General features: G+C 47.2%; 1 protein-coding gene across 1 annotated transcript in view; it reads right to left on the bottom strand.

Annotated features, from left to right (window-relative positions):
• The window catches only part of SCFD2 (sec1 family domain containing 2), a 1,965,980-nt gene extending 1,941,464 nt beyond the window's left edge, over positions 1-24,516 (bottom strand). The window contains exon 1 of the mRNA XM_078678196.1: positions 23,472-24,516. Coding sequence (XP_078534322.1) covers positions 23,472-24,234 — 763 coding nt within the window. The 5' untranslated portion in view covers positions 24,235-24,516. The remainder of the gene's footprint in view (positions 1-23,471) is intronic.
• Between the last annotated feature and the right edge of the window lie 518 nt (positions 24,517-25,034).

The raw sequence follows: 25,034 nt of genomic DNA, 5'->3' as shown, positions 1-25,034 counted from the left end.
GGGTAGTGAACCTCATGGTGGACACAGGTTCAAAGTGGACCATCATCCCACTATCCTTAATGAAGAGTGTGTGGGGCGAGAGAGCATTGAAAGAGTGTGATATTTTTCCGTCTGGATATCAAGGCGAGAAAATTGATCTATTGGGATATTTCGAGTCAAAAATTGAATTCAAGAATAGATCGGTGCCTGGAAAGGTTTACATATCGACTGTAGGACCGGCCATATTAGGTCGTCACCACCAATTTGACCTACACATTGTAGTAGATCCCAGGTCTGATGATCCTGTGTCTATAGTTGATAAGTCTTCTATTGGTGAGATACTAGACGAATTTAAAAATGTGTTCAGAGACCAATTGGGGGAACTTATAGGATATTCTCATCGCATAATACTCAAGGAGGGTAGTTGTCCTGTCCAACATAAAGTGAGGAAAGTCCCTTTTGCCCTACGTAAAGAAGTTAAGTCCACTTTAGAAGAAATGCTTCAAGGTGGTATTATCGAACCAATTGAAGCATCTCCCTGGGTTTCCCCTGTAGTGATTTCCCAGAAACCGGACAATAAAATTAGGTTCTGTGTGGACTTACGCTCACTCAATAGATGTGTGGTTGCGGATGTATTTCCCCTACCAAACATTAATGAGCTAGTTTCGACACTTAAAGGGGCCAAGTTCTTTAGTAAACTGGATCTAAAGCATGCTTATCATCAAATTTGCTTAGATGACAGCTCCAAACATCTTACCGCATTCATCACTAGTGAGGGGACATTCCAATTCACGAGATTGCCCTTCGGACTTGTCTCTGCCGCTAGTGTATTCCAGAGACTTGTTTCTGAAGTGTTTAAAGGGTTAAATAAAGTCCTTTACTTTCAGGATGATATCTTGATATATGGAAATTCACTAGAAGAACACAATGAGATTTTGTGGAATGTGTTACAAAGAGTGGATGTTGCTGGTCTGACATTGAGAAAAGAGAAGTGTGCATTCCTTTTGAAAGAAATAGAGTACTTGGGTTTTTGCCTATCCGAAGAGGGGATTAAACCAAAAAAGAATTTGTTAGAGGCCATTGAACAAGCTCCTTCTCCAGTTGATAAAGATCAACTTCGATCATTCATGGGTCTGATCGAGTTTTACTCGAAATTTGTGAAGGATTTTTCCTCAAAGACTGCTCCTTTGAGGAGTTTGTTGAAGAAGGGTGTTAAGTTCAATTGGACTGTTGAGCACGAGTCTTGCTTCGATATGATAAAAAAAGAGCTAAAGTCTGCCAATGTCCTTACACCGTTTGACACTGCTCGGTCCTCTATTTTGATGGTAGATGCTAGTATTGTAGGTCTTGGTGCAGTTCTTTTACAAAAACATGGTGGAGTGGAAAAGACCATAGCGTTTGCCTCTAGGCCATTATCTGTCTCAGAGTCGAATTACTCGGTTATAGAACGTGAGGCTCTTGCTGCTGCTTGGGGCACGAGTTATTTTAGGACCTATCTGTGGGGTTACAAATTTATCCTTCGCACGGATCATAAACCTCTCTTAAACGTGTTGGCTCCGGGAGGTGCTGGAAAGGGGTCTCCACGTTTAGCAAGGTTAGCCTCTCGCCTACAAGATTACCAATGTGAAATTGAGTTTGTTCATGGATGGAAAAACATCCAAGCGGATTGCCTGTCACGACTTCCTGTGCGATCTTCTAGTGGTGAAGATTCAGTTGAAGATGTATTGGATGATGTAGCAGTTGCTGTAATGGATGATGTTATGAGTGTAGGTGGTGGTTCTTTTTCTTGTAGTGAATGGTCAAAAGGTATGGAAGATGATCAGGTTTTAAAAGCTGTCATAAATCTTGTGTCAAAAGGAGCAAGAAGAGAGAGTACTGTAGAACCTCAAGTCAGACCGTTTTTAAAAGTCTTAGACGAACTCTCCTTAGAAGGGGAGCATGTTTTGATGAGAGGTGACCGTTATATTCCACCTAGTTCTTTAAGGTGTAGGATCCTAAACTTAGCCCATGAGGGACATTTGGGCCAAAGTCTCACGCAACGTCGAGTTAAGGAACATTTTTGGTGGCCCTCTGTCGATTGTGATGCAGTAGATTGTGTTTTAAGGTGTAATTTCTGCAAGGAAGGGGAGAAACGTCTGAAAGTGTTGGGGTCTCAGTCTACACAGAAAATTAGTTTTGAAAATATACCATGGCACAGTGTGTGTTTGGACTTTATAGGTCCCATGAGTGAATTGCCATTAAATCAACGTTACGCTATTGTTGTAATAGACTGTTATTCGAAGTGGCTTTGTGTACAGTTTGTGAGAGAGATAAACACTGATACTACCATTAGCTTCCTTAAAGGAGTGTTTTTGAATGAAGGATACCCTTCTGTTCTTATTACGGATAATGGCACACAACTGACTTCTTCAAAAATGACTCAGTTTGTACGTGAATGTGGCATCAAACATCAGAGGACGAGTTTGTACAATCCGCAGGGAAATGGCCTTTGCGAGAGAGTAAACCGTCTTGTAAAAGGGGTGATTCAAATGTTTGTTGAAGGTGGTTGTTTTTCCCATGAACGGGTACAAGAACTTGTTTGGGCCTACCGGTCAACGCCCCATAAGTATGGAGAAAAATCCCCTTTTGAGCTAATGCGAGGTCGTACGCCAGTGTCAAGATTGACTCCTGCATGGTTAAGGGGCTCTGCAAGTGAGGTGTCCTTATCCCAGGGCAGTGCTTCTTTACCTATATCTGTAGGCGATCTGGTCAAGGTAAAGCCAGGGAGATGTGCCAAGGGTCTTAGCAAGTTTAGAGGTCCCTTTAGAGTCAAAAGGGTTTTTCCACATTTTGTTGTCTTGGCCAATGGGGAAAGTTGGAATTATAGGAGAGTTGCACTATACCAAAGAAAGAATGACTGTTTTGATGGCGTAATACCTGGTAGTACTGAGGGATGCAATGGGTACTTGTTAACTTCTGATGGTAGCGCCTCTTTCGCTTCTCAACCAATTGTACGGGGGGAGGTGGGTAGTGGTGATGCTTCCACTTCCTTGAGTGCACAAGATAATTATTCAGTTGAAACTGCCTCTACTACAACTATTCCCACTACTTCTTCTTCTTCCTCATCAGAAGCTAGTTTGAGGTGTACTCGTTCTCGTCGTCCACCTACTTACTTGAATGATTATGTACATTGATTGTGTTTGATCTTTTGTATGATGTTGCTTCTTTCCTTGTTAAGGGGGGAAGATATGTTGTACAGTGCTTAGCTCATCTACTGAGCTAACACTCTAGATCTCTGTAATGTTCTTTGTTCTGGAATTCTCCGTTGCCCTGTTGGCAGTTGGAGCTCTGGCCAGGGGAGGATTGGGCTTACCTGTTCTGTGCTGCAATAAAGCTGTTCCTGCAACATCCAGTCTGTGGAGTTATACATCAAATCTACAACAATTAACAACAAGGTCTTAAAGATCATTCTCTTCCCGACAGGAAGCCAATGAACCTCTCTGAGATATGGGGAAACCGGAGTTCTCAGAGGCAAGCTGAGTATCGTTCAGGCAGCTGCATTTTGGACAACCTGCAGCCTACTGATCAAATATTGAGGTATGCCCAGATACATTACATTGCCATAGTCAAGTCTAGATGTCATCAGTGCTTGAGCTACCAGTTTCCTAGCCGGGACAGAAAATGGAGGAACTTCCTAAGCATTCACAGTAGTTAAAAATAAGTCCCTACTACTGTATTAACTGTGCTAGCAAGAAAAGCCTACCATCAAACTTGATGCCCACATTTTTGATCGAGCTAGTGGGGTTTAGAGGTGGGGGAGCATCCTTCTGCCAAGGGTCCTTCGATCTTTAACCAAAGAAAAGTAGCTCTGTTACCCGCATTACACTTAAGCTATGATGAGACAGCCATTGGAAAACTTAAGACGGACCAGTTCTGATTTTTTCGCCAGGGAATGTTTCATCCCAGCCCCAGGAGAAAAGCAGCTGGGCGTCATCAGCACATGAGACTATTTTAGCTATAAGGGTCTCAGCCAAGCGTACCAGGGGAGCGAGGTATAGATTGAATAACATAAAATAAGGTACAACATGTTTTACCTAATCAGGGTGACCACCATTAAATTCTATTGACTTGGTTACTAATTTTACACCCTACTGCTGTGGTTCCCAAACTGAGCGCCGCGGCGCCCCGGTGCGCCGTTAGTAGCAGCCAGGGGCGCCACGCACAATGTGGGAATGGGAAAGATACCATGAGGCCGTGTGCTGAGGAAGCGTGGAATCATGCTGTTGTGAGAATGTGGGCTCGTAAAAAAGTGTGCATTTTTTTACACCCTACCTTTCAGTCTGAAGGCTGCAAGTGAAGCTTATTCCAGTCACAGCAAAAAACAGCGTGGAGTTACAAATGCTTCCTCATAACCCGGGAACATGGCTTGGCCCAGGAGTGCTCTGCCACCATACGCGCGTCCGTGCTTCCACGGAGCCTCATACATTCGCAGCTGTGATGACGAGCGGGATTGCTGCCCATGTTCTGCGCGGCTCTGGGGACCCTCTTCACTACAAGTAGGTAAGAGGGCTGACACTGCTCTATCTTTGGCTCAATTTATTTTGGCATTACGAGTTTGAAAGGGACGCAAATAATCAGTTACTGTTTAACAACAGGACAGCATTCTTAATGAGCACGGCAGCTCGCAGAACAAATGACACAAACAGGGGCACATGTATGACATTCCTGGTGCAGTCAAGTTTCCTGGGGAACGAGAGTTATATGGGGGATAAATACAGACTCGTGACATTTCCAATCAAGAGAGCGATTTCAAAAACTGATACAGATTCTCACACAGCACGTTAGTTATTTATGATGGCTGTTGTTCTCACACTTTGTTCATGTGAAGAAACGAGTGCTGGATTTCAGAAGCCAGAAGTTCCAGTGGCCAAACTCGCTGTGGAAATAGGGGTCGTAGTACAGCCATGATTAATTGCCCAGCCCCAGTCTGATCCTCTGCCATGGCCGGACAGGAAGCATGTAATAAAACTGAAATAACCGGTTTCCTTTTCAGCCTCAGTAAAAGCAGTTTCTCATTCTTCCCTCCATTTATTTCTCCATATTAGTGACAATAAGAGACTGTAGTCACCAGCTCCAAAACGAGACTGCTCCTCTGTGCAAATCTTCAGTCAAAGAAAATTATTTTCTATCCCCTCTTCATTGCTTAAGGAAGGCTGAACTTCAAATCTCTATTTTATATATCAAAACTCTGTGATGCTTAAAGCTGTTTACTCTCATTAGCTGTGTTGTTCAATACATTATTCAGAGAGATTGTGCTGTTCATGTCAATATATACTTATTGATCTTTCTTATTAGCCATGCAGCATAAAAGATTAACATATTGCATGCACATTCATATATAGTAAAATAGTTGCAAAAAGTAGCAGTTCTCTTGTGACAGTCTTATACTGCAACATATTCTTGGTGCAGGTATGATACAAGAGGCCTCCCAAATTGAAAAAGTATCAGTACCTTATTTGGAACTGGTACTACCCTATTTCTTACACTAGCTAGTGCTTCCTTACTACCTCGGGCGAAACATCGCTGCGCTGATATAAGTTCAGCTCAGACTGCAGCAAACTGAGCATCGGAGAGGCTGTTAAATCACCCCAGACTGGGCCACATGTGTTTTATTTCTGGGAAGAGGAGTGAGGCAGAGGGATGAGACCCGTATTCTCCTTTTAGAAACGAATGGACACCATTTTAAAACAGTGAAGGTATTTTCTACATCAAACTCCACCAGAATTGGAATAATTGGCATGGGAGTATAGATACTTAGGTAAGCTGTAAACCATTCAAAGGCAGGTATATTTAGCAATTACTCCTAGAGATATGGATATTAATATCAGTGATGTACCTTTTATATATCTTTGGAGGCAGACCCTGCAACATAGAAGCATATGACAAGAAGTGACAATTGGCAGTCTTATGTGTCTTATTCCTGGCATTAGGGTAAGAATACTGTGCATCTTTAATATAGTTCAAACCTTAGAATAGATTTCTAGGGTAGGTTTTACGTTGTTTTAGTTAGGTCCTTGAGAAAGAAAACAACTGAGGGTCTATGAGGCGTGATAATCACATTTATCTTCTCTCTATGTTTGTGTGACTTAGCATTTAAATCTCTCTGTTTCTTCTTCAGTTACCCTTATATAAGCTCTACTGTATTGTAACATGTGGTCATGGACCCACGTGCTGGTTTGTCTTAAGGACGAAGCTCTGACAAAAGGTGCAAAGCAACAATATAGTGTAATTACAGTATCTGGATATAGTGCTGTTTGTGACTTCTCTACAAGATGACTAATAATGATTACAATTGAAAGAATATTATAATGTTGAACCAAAAATGTGGTTTTGATACATGATTTGTTATTATTCTTTGTTACAGATTTTCATACAGAGTTTATAATTTTCTTGGGAAAGATTGTTTGGTTCGGATAAAGGTCCTGAGGAAGGTGGTTCCATCCCACCGAAACGCGTCGACCTAACATAAAGTGATCACACAACAACCTGTGACCCCTCAGACACAGAATAGAGAGTGAATGTGGAATGTGTGGAAGAGTATGTATGAGGAAAATGTGAGATTGTATTGTTTTCTTTTTCTTTCTCTGTATGACATTTAGATTTTAAAGTGTTTAATGATGAATTGTATGTCTGTTTTGTAAAGTGATAATCTTGAATTAAAAAAAATATTGAAAATGATGAGAAATAACTTCTTTCTAATATAAAAAAAATAATAAAAAACAGAAAATGAAATAGTATCTGTTGTCATCTTGTTACAGACTCGTGTCCGGAGTTAACTGTAATTTGTAAAAGTACCTGAGGTCTAGAGGGAATATTTTCTGTGTATTGTACTGTAATCCTCTCTTTCCCTGACCTTAAAAGTATATTTAGAGGGGGTCCCATATTCATGTATAAACATGCAGGAAAATAAAAGTGACACCAAGACTTTCAGTCTGAGAAAACTAGGACAATCACCAGGTGGAAGGAGGAATACACTGGGTAAAATAAAGTGTGAAAGAATCAAAGGGGGAAGAGAAGCAAAGCAGGACATAAAGGCAGAGAGAGGGGAGCAAAATAATCTCTGAAGAAGAAAGGCAGCAACAAAAGGGGAAGAAACGAAAAGGATGCGGGAATCAATAGCATGTTTTTTTCATAATTGAAAGTTTCACAAAGCGTCATTAACTGACCATAAAACAGATACAGCAGAGGTTGCAACAATGCAAGCTTCCTTTAATGCACAGAACAGGCACGCATATAGCTGCTCTTTAGCTCTTTTTTACGGGCTCGGCGACGTCACCACTTCGTCAGAAGTGGGGAGGAGCTGCGAGCCGTATTGTAGCGGGTTTCTGGCTCATGCTGGAAAAATTCTTCTTTGCTCGTGCATTTGCAGTGCTTTATTTTATAATCTGAATGGTGATTGGTCCTCGCGGTGCTGGTTTTTTAGTAGTCTTGATGCGATAGGGCATATGTAATGTTCGTCCGCCATTTTTGGCATTTTCTGTGCGGATTCGCGCACGGCAGTCCATTTATTTTAATTAGGAGCTGTCAGGGTGCCCTTGTAATGCAATCCAGATGGTGGGAGCGCGTTCACCATTCTGCATTGCATGTATAGGGCGCGCGTTCGTCTGCAGCCTTTTTGTGGCTGAAAAAGAGGCAGTATTTAAATACAGATTACTTACAGACACCATATACACACCACACACACATACACGACACACACATACCACACACACACACCACACACACACCACTCTCTCACCACCACACTCATCACCACTCACCACAACACACTCACCCCCACAGACTCACCCCCACAGACTCACCCCCACAGACTCACCCCCACAGACTCACCCCCACAGACTCACCCCCACAGACTCACCCCCACAGACTCACCCCCACAGACTCACCCCCACAGACTCACCACTACAAACACAACCACACACACAACAACACAACACCAGTCGTCAGTGCACGCTTTCACCAGGGCCAAACACCATCAGCCATCTATGCACTTTTTCACCAAGCACAAACACCATCAGGCGTACAACACCAGGCAGCCGTCAGTGCATGCTTTTGAAGGATGAAGACACAGAGCAGCCCTGCAAATTCCATCAACACAATTTAGAGAATCACATGCATCAGATCTTGAGTGTGCCGCGTGCGTGCTGCTGCTGTGAAGGGAACAAGGCTTCAGTGCCAGGCAGCAGCTGCTTGCAGACCCAAGAAGGATGAAGACACAGAGCAGCCGTGCAGATTAGATCAGCACAGATCTATTGAGGAGCCAAGATGGCGGACTGACCGGACGTGTGAGCTCCCGGCTCCGCAAGCCGTCTGCCGTTTTTCGAAAATCCTGGCATTTATATGCGCCTACAACGTGTGCGACTAGGGCCGCGAACGAATCACGGCTCCCAGCGTTCTTCCGACATCCCCGCCGGCTGTTTCTGCTGAGGATTTGCGGAGTTTGCCGACTTCCGACTCTGCCCCCCTGGCTCTGCCCAGATCGTCGCCGCCGGACGCTGCGGGTCGCGTTCCGGGGGACGTGTTGGGGCAGGGCTGGAGTCTATACTGCTGTAGCCGGCGGTGGAGGTGGGCTGACTGGAATACCTTTCATCGGCGATGGAGTGGGTCCCTACGAGGCTGTAGCCGTGCAGGCGACATTTCCTTTGTTCTGCGGCCGGTGGTCTGAGCTGCCTCCATCTTGGGGCGCCCCCTCCGCCGTGTGCCATCCCCATTGACCGACTCCGAGGGGGCTTTCACACCGCGCTGGCCTCGGACTACGAGCAGTGTTTACTTTGGTGACCCTGCCTAACATCCCTTCTGGTTATGAAGTCGCCCCCCCCTCTCCGCTGTGGGCTCATTGCGAGGGTGATATTGATGCCGGACTACCGCACCGACACAGCGGTCGCTTCTGTCTCCCCGGTCCGTGCTGCCCTGCCTCACTGCAAGCTTGAGGGTGCCCCGGTGGCGTCACTGCGCACTTCTACCCGGCCGATGTCGGGGAATGATCTGACTTATGGCGATATCCTGACTGCCCTTGCGGATCTAGGGGCGACTTGGCAAAGACACGCCTGTGAACTGGAGCGGAGGATGGACGGTGTGGTGCCCTGCGGGGAGCGATTGTGGCTGGCTGGCCCACTGGTGCCTCTCATTTCTCCTGCGGTGGATACAAGGTTGCACAGTGAGACTACTGTGGAGCGCCCTATCCTTGGATACAGTGTCGAGGGTTCCCTTTCTGACGAGGCTACAGTTGCGAGGTCTCCTTCCACTTCGGAACTTGAGACTTTGCCTCTGCGAGTGCTGCGGGGGCTTTCTCTACATTGTTGGACTGTTTGCCTACAACGAACGCTCGTCTACTTGGACACAGTGATGCTCGGTGTTTGGGAACACTCATTTCCTCTGCTTCTTCTATTCCGTGGGCGGCCATCTTGCTCCTTTGTTTTGCCTGCGGTGCGCTCGCAGCGGCAGCCATCCTCTGAGGGGTTTCAGCGCTCCGGCCAGGGCTGATGTTGTCTCCCTCTCTGATTTGTCCTGATCGACTGGCAGTGCCCGGACTATAATGCTTATTGATATACTGTTTATGCTGCCTATATGTGCTTCCCTACTTCAGACTGCAATTGCTATTACTCTCCGTGCTCTTTAGTTTGGGGTGCACCTGATTTGTCTGATTTTTGTCCTTTTCTAACGGGATGGATGTAATCACGGGCTGGGGGTCCGGGGACGTTTAATATTGTTGGGGGTCTCGGATCTCGTTTCTGTCCGGCGGGAGGGGACTCGGGTTGGGGCTTTCTCTTGATATACGCAGGGGCTTTACTTGGGATATCGCTTCACATTGGTGTTGATGACTTTTGCATTTGCCTTGATATATTTGTTGTGTTGCTGGGGTCTGATGTTGTCAGTGTAGGCCGGGATTCGGTTAATAAGGCCCTCCTCCGGGGCGGCTCCCTTTTGATTGTTGGCGCTGGTTGGGACCTGCGCAGTCCATCCTGCTTCTGGGTATCTTCTTTCTGTTGTGTGCGGCCATTTTGTCTCTTCGTCTTAGATAGGGGCGGGACCTCCGAGGGAGACATGTTCTGGGATCCGTTTTTACGATTGGCCGGGGCTGGAGGGGAATTTTCTCTATGGACATGTGCTTGATTAGCGAGTGAGACTCGAGATGGGGCGTTTCTTCATTCTGTGTTGTTGTTTTGTATATGTCTTTCCCCATTCTCTCCTGTGTTTCATGCTGTATTATGGTATTTGGGGTGGACGGTTTATTGGTAATTGGGTGACCGGGACCATACGGAATTGGCCCTCTTACTTGCGATGGCCTTGCCTGGTGGGCTTCGGTAGTTCTGGCCGGACTGTGGGTGTTTCCATCATTGGTATTGTTTGCTCGGCTGGCGCGGACCCGGACAGCTCCGCCTTTTGCTATGTTGTTTTGTGTTGACCCGGGGCATTAGGTGTGCCTGATCCTGACACTCATTTGGTTCTCGGTCCTCCGAATCTACTGTAGTGCGCGGCGTAGAGGTTGTATATGGCTGGGCACTCCGGGAGCTCCGATATTGTGTGGGCTCCTCCCCACCTTCCCTTTTTCCTGGGAGTATTGGATTAATCTATCCTTTTTACTCCCTATATTTCAAGTGTGAGGGGTCTTTCTTTCCTTTTTCTTTCCTTTTTTCTTTTTCTTTTCTTTCTTTCTTCGTCTGTATTTCGGGTTCTTTAATGGGCGACAGACACGCTGCCGGGGGGGGGTAGGCCGTAGCCTCCGCATTGATGTTGGGTGGGGGGTGGGATTTATTTTATTTCGTTTAGTTTCTATGGGCCTTATTTTTCTATTTCTCTGCGCTTTCTTACCCTGTTTCCGTTCTGGGTCCGCGATAGGGGTTAATGGGGAGGGGGTGGCGCTGTAATGGTGTGCGACTGATGGCTGCTACTTTGGCTGTTTTATTTGATGCCGCCATGTTGCTTGAGGTCTTAATATCCGTTGTTATTTCCTGTAGTGCGGCCGCATGCCCCTGCCGTGTTGCTATGGTATGGACTCAGTTCTCCTTCTATCTTCTCTTTCATTACTTTGTATTTAGATCAAAAAGACAAAAGAAAAACCTTAAAACTTAACCTTAAATGCTCCTTCTCCTCGGTGGCATGATTCTATCACTGTAACGTTTAATGCTTGTTTTATATCATCCGCTACCACTGAGGAACTGTATTGCTTGCTCTTGTGCCTTAAAGTATTGTGGCCGGCCTGACGGTTGTGGGCCCGTATTTGTTTCGTTTCTCTCTGCACAATAAAGGTTTTAAAAAAAAAAAAAAAAAAAAAGATCAGCACAGATCGGCAGTGCCGCGTGTGCGTGTCTGCCGTGGTGCTGTGAAGGGAACTAGGCTTCAGTGGCAGGCAGCGGCTGCTTGCAGACCCAAGAAGGATGAAGACACAAAGCAGCCCGGCATATTCCATCAACACAATTTAGAGAATCACATGCATCAGATCTGGAGTGTGTCGCGTGCGTGCTGCTGCTGTGAAGGGAACAAGGCTTCAGTGCCAGGCAGCGGCTGCTTGCAGACCCAAGAAGGATGAAGACACAGAGCAGCCCTGCAGATTAGATCAGCACAGATCAGGCTTCAGTGCCAGGCAGCAGCTGCTTGCGGAGCCAAGCAGGATGAAGACACAGAGCAGCCCTGCATATTAGATCAGCACAGATCGGCAGTGTCGCGTGTGCATGTCTGCCGTGCTGCTGTGAAGGGAACTAGGCTTCAGTGGCAGGCAGCGGCTGCTTGGAGACCCTAGAAGGATGATGAGACAGAGCAATCCTGCAGATTAGATCAGCACAGGCAGCAATTTAGAGAATGACATGCATCAGATGTGGAGTGTGTCGCGTGCGTGCTGCTGCTGTGAAGGGAACCAGGCTTCAGTGGCAGGCAGCGGCTGCTTGCAGACCCAAGAAGGATGAAGACACAGAGCAGCCCTGCAGATTCCATCAACACAATTTACAGAATCACATGCATCAGATCTGGAGTGTGCCGCGTGCGTGCTGCTGCTGTGAAGGGAACAAGGCTTCAGTGCCAGGCAGCGGCTGCTTGCAGACCCAAGAAGGATGAAGACACAGAGCAGCCGTGCAGATTAGATCAGCACAGATCAGTAGTGCCGCGTGTGCGTGTCTGCCGTGGTGCTGTGAAGGGAACTAGGCTTCAGTGGCAGGCAGCGGCTGCTTGCAGACCCAAGAAGGATGAAGACACAGAGCAGCCCTGCAGATTCCATCAACACAATTTACAGAATCACATGCATCAGATCTGGAGTGTGTCGCGTGCGTGCTGCTGCTGTGAAGGGAACAAGGCTTCAGTGCCAGGCAGCGGCTGCTTGCAGACCCAAGAAGGATGAAGACACAGAGCAGCCCTGCAGATTAGATCAGCACAGATCAGGCTTCAGTGCCAGGCAGCGGCTGCTTGCAGACCCAAGAGGGATGAAGACACAGAGCAGCCCTGCATGTTAGATCAGCACAGATCGGCAGTGCCGCGTGTGCGTGTCTGCCGTGCTGCTGTGAAGGGAACTAGGCTTCAGTGGCAGGCAGCGGCTGCTTGGAGACCCAAGAAGGATGATGAGACAGAGCAGTCCTGCAGATTAGATCAGCACAGGCAGCAATTTAGAGAATGACATGCATCAGATGTGGAGTGTGCCGCATGCGTGCTGCTGCTGTGAAGGGAACCAGGCTTCAGTGCCAGGCAGCGGCTGCCTGCAGCTGGATGAAGACACAGAGCAGCCCTGCAGATTCCATCAACACAATTTAGAGAATCACATGTATCAGATCTGGAGTGTGCCGCGTGCGTGCCGCTGCTGTGAAGGGAACAAGGCTTCAGTGCCAGGCAGCGGGTGCTTGCAGACCCAAGAAGGATGAAGACACAGAGCAGCCCTGCAGATTCCATCAACACAATTTACAGAATCACATGCATCAGATCTGGAGTGTGTCGCGTGCGTGCTGCTGCTGTGAAGGGAACCAGGCTTCAGTGCCAGGCAGCGGCTGGCTGCAGACTCAAGAAGGATGAAGACACAGAGCAGCCCTGCAGATTCCATCAACACAATTTAGAGAATCACATGTATCAGATCTGGAGTGTGCCGCGTGCGTGCTGCTGCTGTGAAGGGAACAAGGCTTCAGTGCCAGGCAGCAGCTGCTTGCAGACCCAAGAAGGATGAACACACAGAGCAGCCCTGCAGATTAGATCAGCACAGATCGGCAGTGCCGCGTGTGCGTGTCTGCCATGCTGCTGTGAAGGGAACTAGGCGCATGCAGTATTCCAGCAACATACCTTTTATTTCTAATCAGAGAAATACTGTCCTAAAATGAGTCACTCCTGACATTACTGTGCGTCTGAAATGCTGGTAGGGCTGGGAAGAGTCAGCCATATGTTAGGCGACCTCGTTATAAATGGATTATGGTACAATCCCGACAACTTTGCTTGTTCTAGGCAAGGGAAAAACAGATAAACTTTTATAGCTGGCATGCAAACAGTGCAGCTAGTAAGCAGAGTGCCAGTGACTGCAGTGTGTGAGTGTGCAGGGTGAACAGTGTGTAAGTGTGCAGGGTGCACATTGTGCGAGTGTGCAGGATGAGTGTGCAGGATGAACAGTGTGTGAGTATGCAGGGTGAACAGTGTGAGTGTACAGGGTGAGCAGTGTGTGAATGTGTAGGGGCAGTGTGTGAGTGTGCAGGAAAGAAACACTCATACTAAGTCCACCACACACATACATAACACCACACACACTATACACACACATACAGCACACACACATACCACACACACACAGACCCTGCTGCACATACAAGCATACCACTTCGACTCCTCGTCAGGGGTAGTAAGTGCTACATAAATGGAATTACAATACAATATAACACAATACACTACGCACACACATATAGTACACACAAATAACTAGCTACAGTGAAGGCAGCGTGTGTTCACTCTTACAGTAGGTATGGAAGAGTACACACACTACACACAGACATACAGGCACACCCATATTCATTTAAGCTAGCAGCACAAAAGGTACGAACATCACATAATTGGAAGAAATAAATATAGCGAATATGTTGCAGGTCCTCTTACATTTGCTATTAAACAAAAACTTTTAAGGGACTTATGTTTGGGACAATATGCTGCCGATTTTTTTTAATGGATCCTTGTCTTAGTGGGAAAACAAAGCTTAGAATCTGTTCCCCCCCCCCCCCCTCTCCATGAAGCATGAGGGCAGGGAAGAGGGCAGGAATGTGACACTACTCTGACAAGATAAGAAGTAATTAACAGACAACAGATGTCCTCTTCACTTTTATGAGGCCAAGAGTGTTTGAGAGTCTGTTTTTTTCTACTTTCTGTAACTTCACATGTTTTTAAAACTAAACATTTGTTGTCTTATGCCTTACGCCTTACATCAGTTTGTTCTTAGAACAATCTATAGACATTGTTAAGTCGAATACTGAAAACAGCATGTCACACCATATACACACCACACACACATACACGACACACACATACCACACACACACACACCACACACACACACCACTCTCTCACCACCACACACTCATCACCACTCACCACAACACACTCACTACCACAGACTCACCCCCACAGACTCACCCCCACAGACTCAACACCACAACACCAGCCGTCAGTGCACGCTTTCACCAGGGCCAAACACCACCAGCCATCAATGCACTTTTTCACCAAGCACAAACACCATCAGGCGTTCAACACCAGGCAGCCGTCAGTGCATCCTTTTACAAGGCGCACTCACCAGCAACCGTCAGTGCACGCTTTCACCAAACACACACACCATCAGCCATCTGTGCACTGTTTTACTAAGCACACACCCACCAGCCGTCAGTGCACCCTTCCACCAGGCACACACACCTCCAGGCGCCAGTGCACTCTTCCACCAAGCACACACACCACCAGCCATCAGTGCACGCATCAATTGTTAACGCATCCACAATTAACTATTGTAGCAATCGCAGTATGGTACACTTTACTTTTAAACATATTCATCTAAAGCACAGCATGACACCATTGGTAAAATTACAATCCAACTCAAATAATTCCACTACACACCACATGCACACACTCCATAACACATGGCGAAAAGACATTGCCATTTACAATGCCATTAGCTCAAAATCAAATAAATCCGAGCCCGATTGCATTTCTAATGCTTGTTTTAGCTGTTAATAGTGCATTCTTGGGCTTGTAGTTTGTCTTTTTTACATTCCTTCATCCCAATTAATTTTAGGGAGAAAACTGGAAGTACTCCCGACGTCAGGCTTACATCCCCCCCACCGGTAAAAAAATGGTGGGGAGCCACGGCCAACTGCCAATTAGGTCAGGGGAGCCACAGGTCAAAAAAGTTTGGGAAGCACTGCCCTACTGCATCCCTACAATATCAAATACAACCCAGTTCTTCTGGGTGAGCCCACCCATCATTCTGGGCGAAGCATGATGAATAATGGTACACACACTTTTTTGAGTGAGGAACCCCTAAAAAATATCTTGAATCTTTGATAACTTTATTTCGGTCGGCCGACCATAAAAGTGCAGATAAAATACATACACAGTAGACCAGATTAATAAAACAATAAATAGCAGTCCAGTCATATATTAGACCTAAAAGTTGATTAAACTAAATGGTTATCAAAACGGACAGTGTAAAATACATAAGTAAACACAGTTATTACACAACACTTTTCCGTCTGTGCCTCATGCCAAATAGGAAACATGACACAGCAAAAACAATAGGGGGGTGGGTGTCATACCTTAGGACCCTACAGGCTTGGGCACAATGTCTAAATCCTAGGTTCCTACATAGTGGAATCAACAAGCATTTTCTTATTGCTTGGTAGGCAGGTCAAAGAAACAGTACGTGGCATACATCTTCTCGTCTGTAATTACATGCAGGGCACGCAATATTCTCTGTGTTAGCCCATTTAGAGGTAAATACCCTAAGTGGGAGACCACTGTGCCTAAACTGGATGTAGAGTTTCCTCACAAGTGGAGGGTAAATTACATCTAGGAATTCCTCCATTCTTGATTCGATTTTTATTTGGAAGAACTCTACCGTCAGTCTACCCACAGTAGTGGATCTTTGTAGAGCTAATAGATTCTGCTGCCTCAGGTGGCACAAGAGCTCTGATTTGGTTATCCCTGGACAACCTACTTCAGGGTTCTCCCACAACTCAGATACACCAATCCGATTACTGAGTGCCCTAATATGTAAAAGCCACGGAATGTTCATACTTTTTAAAAGAGCCCAAACCTCTAAAAATTCCTCTCTATAGGAAACCAATTCAGGCACTGACCAAAGCCTCTTCCAGTAAATCATAGGTTGAGCTGCTGCTAACTCCTCAATCGATTCTAGCACCAAATTCAATCGCAAGGGGATGAGCGGTGTGCTTGCTGGTAAGCCCAGAAAATTACTCATGAAGCCATGTTCCACCCTCACGAGGTTAGATGTGTTTTGATGGCCCCATAATTCAGCTCCATACATTGAAGCCGTTCTGGCCTGTAGTCTATAGATTTCAACGACCGGGGCTGCAGGTTTAAAATCCGAAATTCTATGGACTTTACTAATGCCTCCCACTACTTGGGATAACCTAAGGGCTGCCTTAGCGGTTGCAAACCCCAGTCAAAGTTTTCCATCAGGGTGATACCGAGGTATTCGAATGTCTCGACTCTTTTTAGAGGAATACCGTTCAAGAAAGGATTAGGACGGGTCTGTTTCGGGGGATTAAAAATCATAAATTTAGTCTTGTTCAAGTTTATCTCTGATCCGCGCAGAGCACAGAAGGCTGCAAAGCCATCCAGGGTGCGCAGGATGCCCGTTGATGTTTTAGACAGCAACAAAGTGTTGTCTGCAAACATCAGAGCGGGCACCCGCCCAGTAGCCAACCTTGGGGCATCATTATCTTTTACACCAAGTAGGTGATCTACTAGGCCATTGATGTAAAGGCAAAATAAGGTTGGAGCCAGGACGCATCCCTGGTGTACCCCCTTCATCACAGGAAAACTGGCCGACAGATCGCCATGTCTCCCGCACCTAACTTGGACATAGTTGTTCATGTGGAGTCTGTTCAAGATGCTCACTAGATATGTCGGTAGACCCAACTCTGTTAATACTGTCCACAGCTTATCCCTTGGTACTAGATCAAAAGCGGCCCGCAGGTCGACAAAGATGAGGTAGAGGCTGCCACCCTCCACTCTCACAGTTTTCCAGAATAGTACCTGGAGCCTAAATATTTGATCTAGAGTGGAAATTCCTGTCCTAAACCCGGCCTGGAATATAGTCAGGATCTCGTTTTCCTCTATCCACCCCTGGATTCTGTCTGAAATAATCCTGCTCATCGGTTTTTGTGTGGTGTCAATCAGACTGATGGGCCTATAATTGGATGGGGTTAACGGACAACCTTTTTTATGGATAGGGACAATCTCCGCTCCAAGCCAGGTATCTGGCGGGTCATTCCCCTTAAGTATTGCATTAAATAGGACAGCCAGATACGGTGCCCAGATATTTGGTTGGGAGCAAAATAGATCCCCAGGCATCTTATCTAAACCAGGGGCCTTATTGGGTAAAAGTTTAGCTATTGCGGACTCCACCTCCTTAAGAGTAATATCCTCGTGCCCATCCAGTTGGTGCACATGCATGAGGGGCACGGCGTCCTGGCCCAGCTCAGCTTCCAAGGGCCCCGCCGATCGATACTCATGGCGGGGTCCTGAGGTAGCCAGCAATGGGGTCTCTACAGCTTCTCCTGACACAAAATCCCTCGAGCCCTCCAATCTATACTCATGGAGTGGTTCGAGGATAGGGAGCAAAGTGGTCTCTTCAGCAGTATTGGCATAAAGTGCTCCAAAGTGAGCTTCTCAAACTACAGGTGCTATGTTCAACATGGGTGCTGGTCCTCCCCCACTCACCCCAGAGCTAACAATGGCCCAAAATGCCTTGCAGTCCTTGCGCGAAAGTGCTGATCTAAGTTCTTCCCATCTGTTCTCCTCCCAGTCTTTATTTCCCCTAGTAATGGCCTGTTTATACCCAAGTCGGCACTGCTTTATGCTAGTTCTATCCTTTGCTTTTATTGCGGTTAGTAAATCTTTCTTTGCTTTCCGGCAGGCTACATCATACCATGGGTGTGTTCTTGCTAGGGTAACTTTCTTGCTACCCAAATGGGTGGAACACATCAGAAAGTTTGACAACCAGCTGTTTATGAAAAATATCAATATGTTGTTTCAAACCGGGCTGCCCAACAGGAATAATTTTCCTACAAGTTTTCCCTTACCCCAGCCTTTGATTGATGAGCACTTCTAGTCATACGCAGTTACAATGTTCTTCATATTGTGAGGCGCGCACACATTTGCGTGGGTCGAGGTCGCCTCAGTTGGGATGAACAAGATCCACAACAGAAAACCAGTGCTGCATGTGCTGCTTGGCCATTAAAATGCTCTGCTTCATGTTTTGAAAGAGAGCACTCCCAGATCTCACTTTAACTGTGATCCATTACTCTTGTGTGTGTGCATAGGTGTCAATATCAAACGGCCTCTTGCCAGTCTGCGCTAAGCTAGCCCGACTGATGAGGGATGAAACCCTAAAACCAGTCCTACGATGCTTGTTTCCAGTCCAGAAAGGACCTGGCTTGGCAGTTTGGGCTGGACTGTTCCCATGGGGAGCAAGGTCAAGACTGATTTGCATATGGCTGGGTTTAAACTGTAATGGCATGGGGAGCAAAAAACGAAGGATTTAGGCCCAGATCTCTGTACAGGAGTGAATGCTTGACATTGTTCAGCATTCATTCCATCAATTGTTCTTTTTGCATTTGTCACCCCGAGTGGACAGGTATGCCCAGACGTGAGTCCTGTGCTTTACATGCCACTGGAGACAAGCTAGCCTGGCTGATTAGGGGTGAAAAACGAAACCATTCCTAGGATGCTTGTTTCCGGTCCAGGGAGGATCTGGCCTGGCAGTTCGGGCTGGGCTGTTCTCATGGGGAGCAGGGTCAAGGCTGACTTGCATATGGCTGGGTTTAAACTGGAATAGCATGGAGAGCAAACAAAATGATGGATTTAGGCCCAGATCTCTGTACTGGTGTGAATGTTTGACATTGTTTGGCATTCTGGCCATCAATTGTCCTTTTAGCTCCTGCCAGTCGGACCAAGGTTGGTCACTGAAAAGGCAGATACACTATTAATCGGACAAAAGATAAATGGAGAAAATCAAATGTGTGTGATAATGCAACTGGTAAGAAGACAGAAGTTATGTTAGATTTTGTGGTTGTTTGATGGAAGAAAAAAAAAGCACTGATTGCATCAAGTATACCAATGTCTCTGCATAAATACAAAAAAGAACAACTTTTAGGTTAACATGCAAAACCAACTGAACTGTTTTTGGTTCTAAGAAAAAAGTTAGATTTATCTTTGTAAGGATCCAAATGTATGCTACACCGCTTACAGGCAGAAGTTTGCAGTGGGCACATACCCCATTAGTTTCGTGGAGCAAAACCGTTGTATGGTAAAGTACACAAGAACCTCTGGAACAAACCAATGTAACCACTGAGTTATCTTACTAAGATATGAACCTGGACCCTGCAGCTTCTCACGTAGTACTGTGCAGAAGACATTAACATTGTGACTCAACTGCAAGACTAGTACCATGTTGCATTTACAAATGTGTGTTTAAGTGCACATGCACAATGGCCGACGGCAGCACGGAATGGGTTAATATGTAACTTGTTACTATAGTCTTGCATTTACGAAGCAATATTATGTATTCTGTACAAAGGTGGACACTATGAACTGCAGTTTAATCAAGTCCCTTCCTACACTCTCGCAGGACGATTCATAGCCTGCGAGCATGAGGAAGGGGGTTCTGTGCAGTGTCTAAAAGGCTTTAAGGGACTGGGTTTTCTTAGGGTTCAAAGTGAGGAATCAGAGACTAGTAGAGGTGGAGTGAGAGTGAGTGCAAATTGAACAGGGGCAAGCTAGGGTGATCTTCGAGCAGTGTGATAGGCTCTTACAGCAAGTAGAGGCGGCTTAGAGGCTTAGGCATGTCATGGGCTCTAGAAAATGTCAGGGTTGGCCTAGGGGACGGCTGATGTTGGGAGATAATCAGCCGGGAGAATGGGTGGGTTAATCAGGAACTTCAGAAAGGTAGATTGGTGTCTTTCAGGTCCTATGAAGCAGCGTCGGATTGGTAATGCGGGCACTTGGGCAGTGCCAGAGGGGCCGGTGCCGAATTCCAACTCTGGGCTGCTTTTTGGAGCAGTCTGGGGTGCAGATTTGGGTGGTGTTGCTGTTGTTCGGATACAGCCAGCGGCCCAGTGGGTGTCTGAGTGGCCTTTCTGGAGGCAGATAGGCGCTCATTACCTCACGTTTAGCAACAGGCAGGAGGTATCACTTTCTTTCTCTCGCAGGGCCGGCCCATTAATGTATACTTACCTTGCAGGTCAGGGGCCCTGAACATAAGTGGCCTCACTTGTTTTCAGCAACCAGTGTAAACGAATCAGTGCATTTTTTGGTATGTCCTCCCCGCCTTTTTAAAATAAAATTTCGCTGAAGCAGTGTTGAGGAAAGGCAATATGCAAATGTGGGCCACTTTTTTTTGTGTGCCCGGGTCGATTTTGAATCCAAATCCAACCCTGCTATGAAGGCCAGCAGAGGGTGACTTATGGTGGGGTTACGGTGGTCTTTTATATTTCTGGGAACCCCGAGTTTCAGGAATCTAGGGTTCAACTGGCAGTGACTGAATGCATGGAAAGGATTTCTGAAGATCAGATGCCAGTTCCCAAGAACAGTTTGAAAGCAGTCTAAAGGTGTGCCTCCGGCAACACTGGCAGAGTGGCTGAGTTATAGCTTTCTGATAGATTTGATCTGATCAATCATTTGTAAAGCGCACTACATACTCGCGAGGGTCTCAAGGCGCTAGGGGCGCTACTGATCGAACAGCCAGGTCTTTAGTATCCTCCTGAAGGTCAGCAGGTCTTGGGTCTGTCGTAGGCACAGTGGGAGGGTGTTCCATGTCTTGGCGGCGATGTGGGAGAAGGATCTCCCGCCGGTGATTGTTCTTCGGATGCACGGAACGGTGGCGAGTGAGAGGTCGGCGGAGCGGAGCTGGCGTTTGGGGATGTAGAAGTAGAGCCGTCTGCTGAGGTAGGCTGGGCTGGTCTTGTGGAGTGCTTTCTGTGCGTGGATGAAGAGCTTGAAGGATATCCTCTTGTTGACGGGGAACCGGTGCAGGTTTCTCAAGTGGGGGGTAATGTGGCTGTGTCGTGGTACGTCGAGGATCAGTCGTGCCGAGGCATTTTGGATGCGTTGTAGTCGTTTGATGAGCTTGGTCGGGGCTCCCGCATAGAGGGCGTTTCCGTAAACGAGTCTGCTGCTGACGAGGGCCTGGGTGACTGTCTTTCTTGTATCTGTCGGGATCCAACTGTAGATCTTGCGGAGCATGCGGAGAGTGTTAAAGCAGGAGGAGGAGACGACGTTGACTTGCTTGGTCATTGAGAGCGTTGAGTAGAGGATGATTCCCAGGTTGCGTGCGTGGTCGGTGGGTGTCGGGGCTGCCCCCAGTGCCGTCAGCCACCAGGAGTCATCCAGGCTGAAGGGTTGGAGCCGAGGATGAGGACCTCAGTCTTGTCCGAGTTCAGCTTCAGACGGCTGATCTTCATCCAGTCGGCGACGGCCTTCATTCCTTCGTGAAGGTTGGCTTTGGCGGTGATGGGGTCCTTGGTGATGGAGAGGATCAGCTGAGTGTTGTTGGCGTAGGAGATTATGTTGAGGTTGTGCTGTTGGGCAACGTGTGCGAGCTGGGCCATGTAAATGTTGAACAGTGTCGGGCTGAGGTATGATCCCTGGGGTACATTGTCATTGCTAGAGTTGGATGCTGATCTATGATAAACAGATGACAATTTCAAAGGACAGACTTTCCCCCCAAAATGTCTTTACTAACATTTTCCTAAAAGGAATCATTCGATACAAAGCACACCGGTCCGGAAGCCGGAACATTAACAAAATGCAGTAAAAATACAGTGGCACATCCCTTTGCTATTGACTTCAATTTCAACATCATAATTTTGTTCATCTTTGGTGCGAAATGGGGGGGGAGGGGTGGGGGGAGAGTCAAAGGGAACAAGGGGAAGGGACGAAGGGAACCAGGAGGAGGGACGCGCCCAAGATCTAGAAGGCAAACATTCCCAAATCCTAAAAAACAGGGAGAGGGCGGGGAAGGGATTGGCACACACTAATTTCCCTGAGATCCATTCATATCATCCACGTCCCTCATCTCGTCCACATTCAGTTGGGGGGGGGGGGGAGAAAGAGAGGAGCGACTCAATGATATTAAGGCTAATCCACGTCTGGCCTGTAGGGGGGACAGCGCTGCGGGTAGGGGTGACTCTGGGATTCACCATCTAAGCCCGCATCTCCAAGTCTCTTTCCGCATGTTCTTCTATGCGGGCCTTCCTAAAGAGAACAGACTTATGCAACAAGAGGGCCAGAAAGGGACTCGAGAGGGCATGTTGAGAGCTCTCATAACGGAATGCCTAAAAGCAGGCTTTTGCCCCCACACCTGCCTCTGCTGCCCCTTCTATACTGATTCTGCGTGCGAGGTAGGAGAAAGTTTGCTTTGCTGCTGTCCACGCTGTACTTGTCGAATGGGAAGGAAAGCTTCCACTGTTAATGCATCTGCAGTTCGTGTTCTATGTTTGAGGTGAAAGCATGCACCCCTGCTGCCTTTTAAATATCTGTTTTGTGTGTGTTAGGTAAATCTGAACAGCGCCTTACCGAGCCTTTTCGGTGTGCGAGATTCGCGTGCAATACCACTGCAGATTATGCTCTGTAAACAGTTGAACTCACTTCACATTTAATACATAGTGGGCTGGGGTGTAGCACTTTATATCATATTTCTTCTGCTATCTTTGAGGTTAGACCTACATCAACGCCAACACGATCCGTTGGCAGTATCCGCTATTAAATATTGTAACTGGCTATACGACTAGAGTAGGGGGTCTAGGCAATTAGGTTTATTTTACTCAAGTGTGTCTAGACGTAAACAACTGTTATGACTAATGTTTTAGTTTATCTTCTTATCTACGGGTGCCGCTGCCAGTATTCACATTATCTCTCTGAATATACGAGCAACTGATATCGTATAACCGTGAACACATTACACAATAAGTAATTAGACAAATCGCTTATCTAGGTGTAAAGCACAAGAAAGAGTATCAAAGGGGTTCGGGGCCGGGGGGGGGGGGGTGTAAAGCACAAGAAAGAGTATCAAAGGGGTTCGGGGCCCGGGGGGGGGGGGGGGTTGAGTCCCAGTACGAAGTGCATAACTGCTATTAAGGGGACCATCGCCATGTAGTACTTTACCAGATGCATGCACATACGAATACAATGGAAAGTAGAAACGCGTGACATTTTATGGCGTAGGAGTTATGGAGCGCGGTATTACAATACACTTGATTATGTTTCTTTACCTGTCAAGTCCAAGCTTCGATCTATCAGCAACAAGGAGCATCTGTGTGGCGCAGTCTTCCTCCTATTCTTGCCCTGCGGGTCTCCAGCCAGTTCCCCAGCTACGAGCCGGCTGACTGCGCCCATAGCGAAGCACTCCTCACGGGCCCCCAGCTCCTCCAAGAGGCTGGCCAGTTCACGGGCCAGGCCACGTATCTGAGCTTGCAGGGCAGCCGGCAACTCAGTCTCTGCTGCCGGGGGCAGCGGTCTCTTCCTGTCGGACCGGGGTCGGCCGGACAGGCGCTGAAAATCCGCGGGGAGCGGTGGAAAGAGAGCGGCTAGAGCAGGGGCGAGAATCAAGTAGGGAGCCAGAGGGGCAAAGGACAGAGGCGCGTGCCTCACCTCAACCACGCCGGTGTCGTCTCCCATCCACCGGCGGACCTGTTCCTCCAGGCGCGCACTCTCCTCGGGGGAAGCGGGGGAGGCGAGGAGCACATGGCAATGCTGGAAGCAGCTGCTCAGCACCAGATCCCGCAGCGCGTCCAGTCCGGAGCCCCGAGGCGGTCCGTCCAGGACTAGCACCGCTCGGGATTGTCCAGGGTCTCCCACCGGTCCGGTGAGCCCCCGAACGGCGAGTGCACCTGCCCGCAGCAGAGCCCCGACGCTTCCCACGCTCCAGTGCAGGCTCTCGGCGCTCGCAGTGTCCAGAAACACCAAGGAGCCCCGGAAACAGGGCAGCACGCGCTCCCATGCCTGGGCAGAGGCAGAGGTGAGGGGTGAGGACATTGCCAAGTATACAGAGAGCGGCGACACTCAAAAAGTCCAGGTGACAGCAAAAACAGACGTGTAAAACTACATACGGCGCGGCGAGATGACGTCACCGCCGCTGTTCTGTCTCTTTGTACAAGACCAACTTTTCTTAAAAACAAGTTCAAATGTTATAAGGACTTGTAGTGGGGGCCAATAATAACAAGATGTCAATAAGTTAAAACTTAGTTTATTAGGATAAAAGGCCCACGGGGAGCTGAAGGGAAAACAACTGCATTAAGTAGTGACAGCTGTCAGAATGCCGGGTGACAGCAATGACGTCACTTATATAGCCCTAAGAACATTGGCTGATAACAGTGACGTACATGCATGGAAATAAACAACACGATACAGGAAGAACGAGCATATGTTCAACATCTCCCTTTTTCCCCCAATAACAACATAAGAAATTACACGTTATTCCATAACATAGTCATCGAAGTGTTTAGGCATCTTAACAATTCTTCCACTCTTGGATTGCACACCAGAGGTACTTGGGAACTCAATGTTATTTTCATGTCCCCTGGGAGACACAACTTTGTCCAAGATCCTAACAGGCGTAGATACACCTCCATCCATGGTCTCACTATTTACATCAGTCATAGAACACCTAGATCTTTCCCCTTTTTCCAACAAAACTCTGGGACTAAAAGTGGGGTTAGAGCAGGCTTGGTTATCTGAAACATTTTCCCATTCCAGAACACTATCGTCAAGATTTTTCTCCTCACTTTCATTTCCGTCCATTATAATTTTTTCTTGTCCCTCCTTTAAGATTATCA

Source organism: Lissotriton helveticus, chromosome 2_2, assembly GCF_964261635.1.
Source record: "Lissotriton helveticus chromosome 2_2, aLisHel1.1, whole genome shotgun sequence".
In the NCBI taxonomy this organism is placed as follows: domain Eukaryota; kingdom Metazoa; phylum Chordata; class Amphibia; order Caudata; family Salamandridae; genus Lissotriton; species Lissotriton helveticus.
The sequence above is the reverse complement of the archived record's forward strand: the minus strand, read 5'-3'. Positions and strand labels throughout refer to the sequence as shown.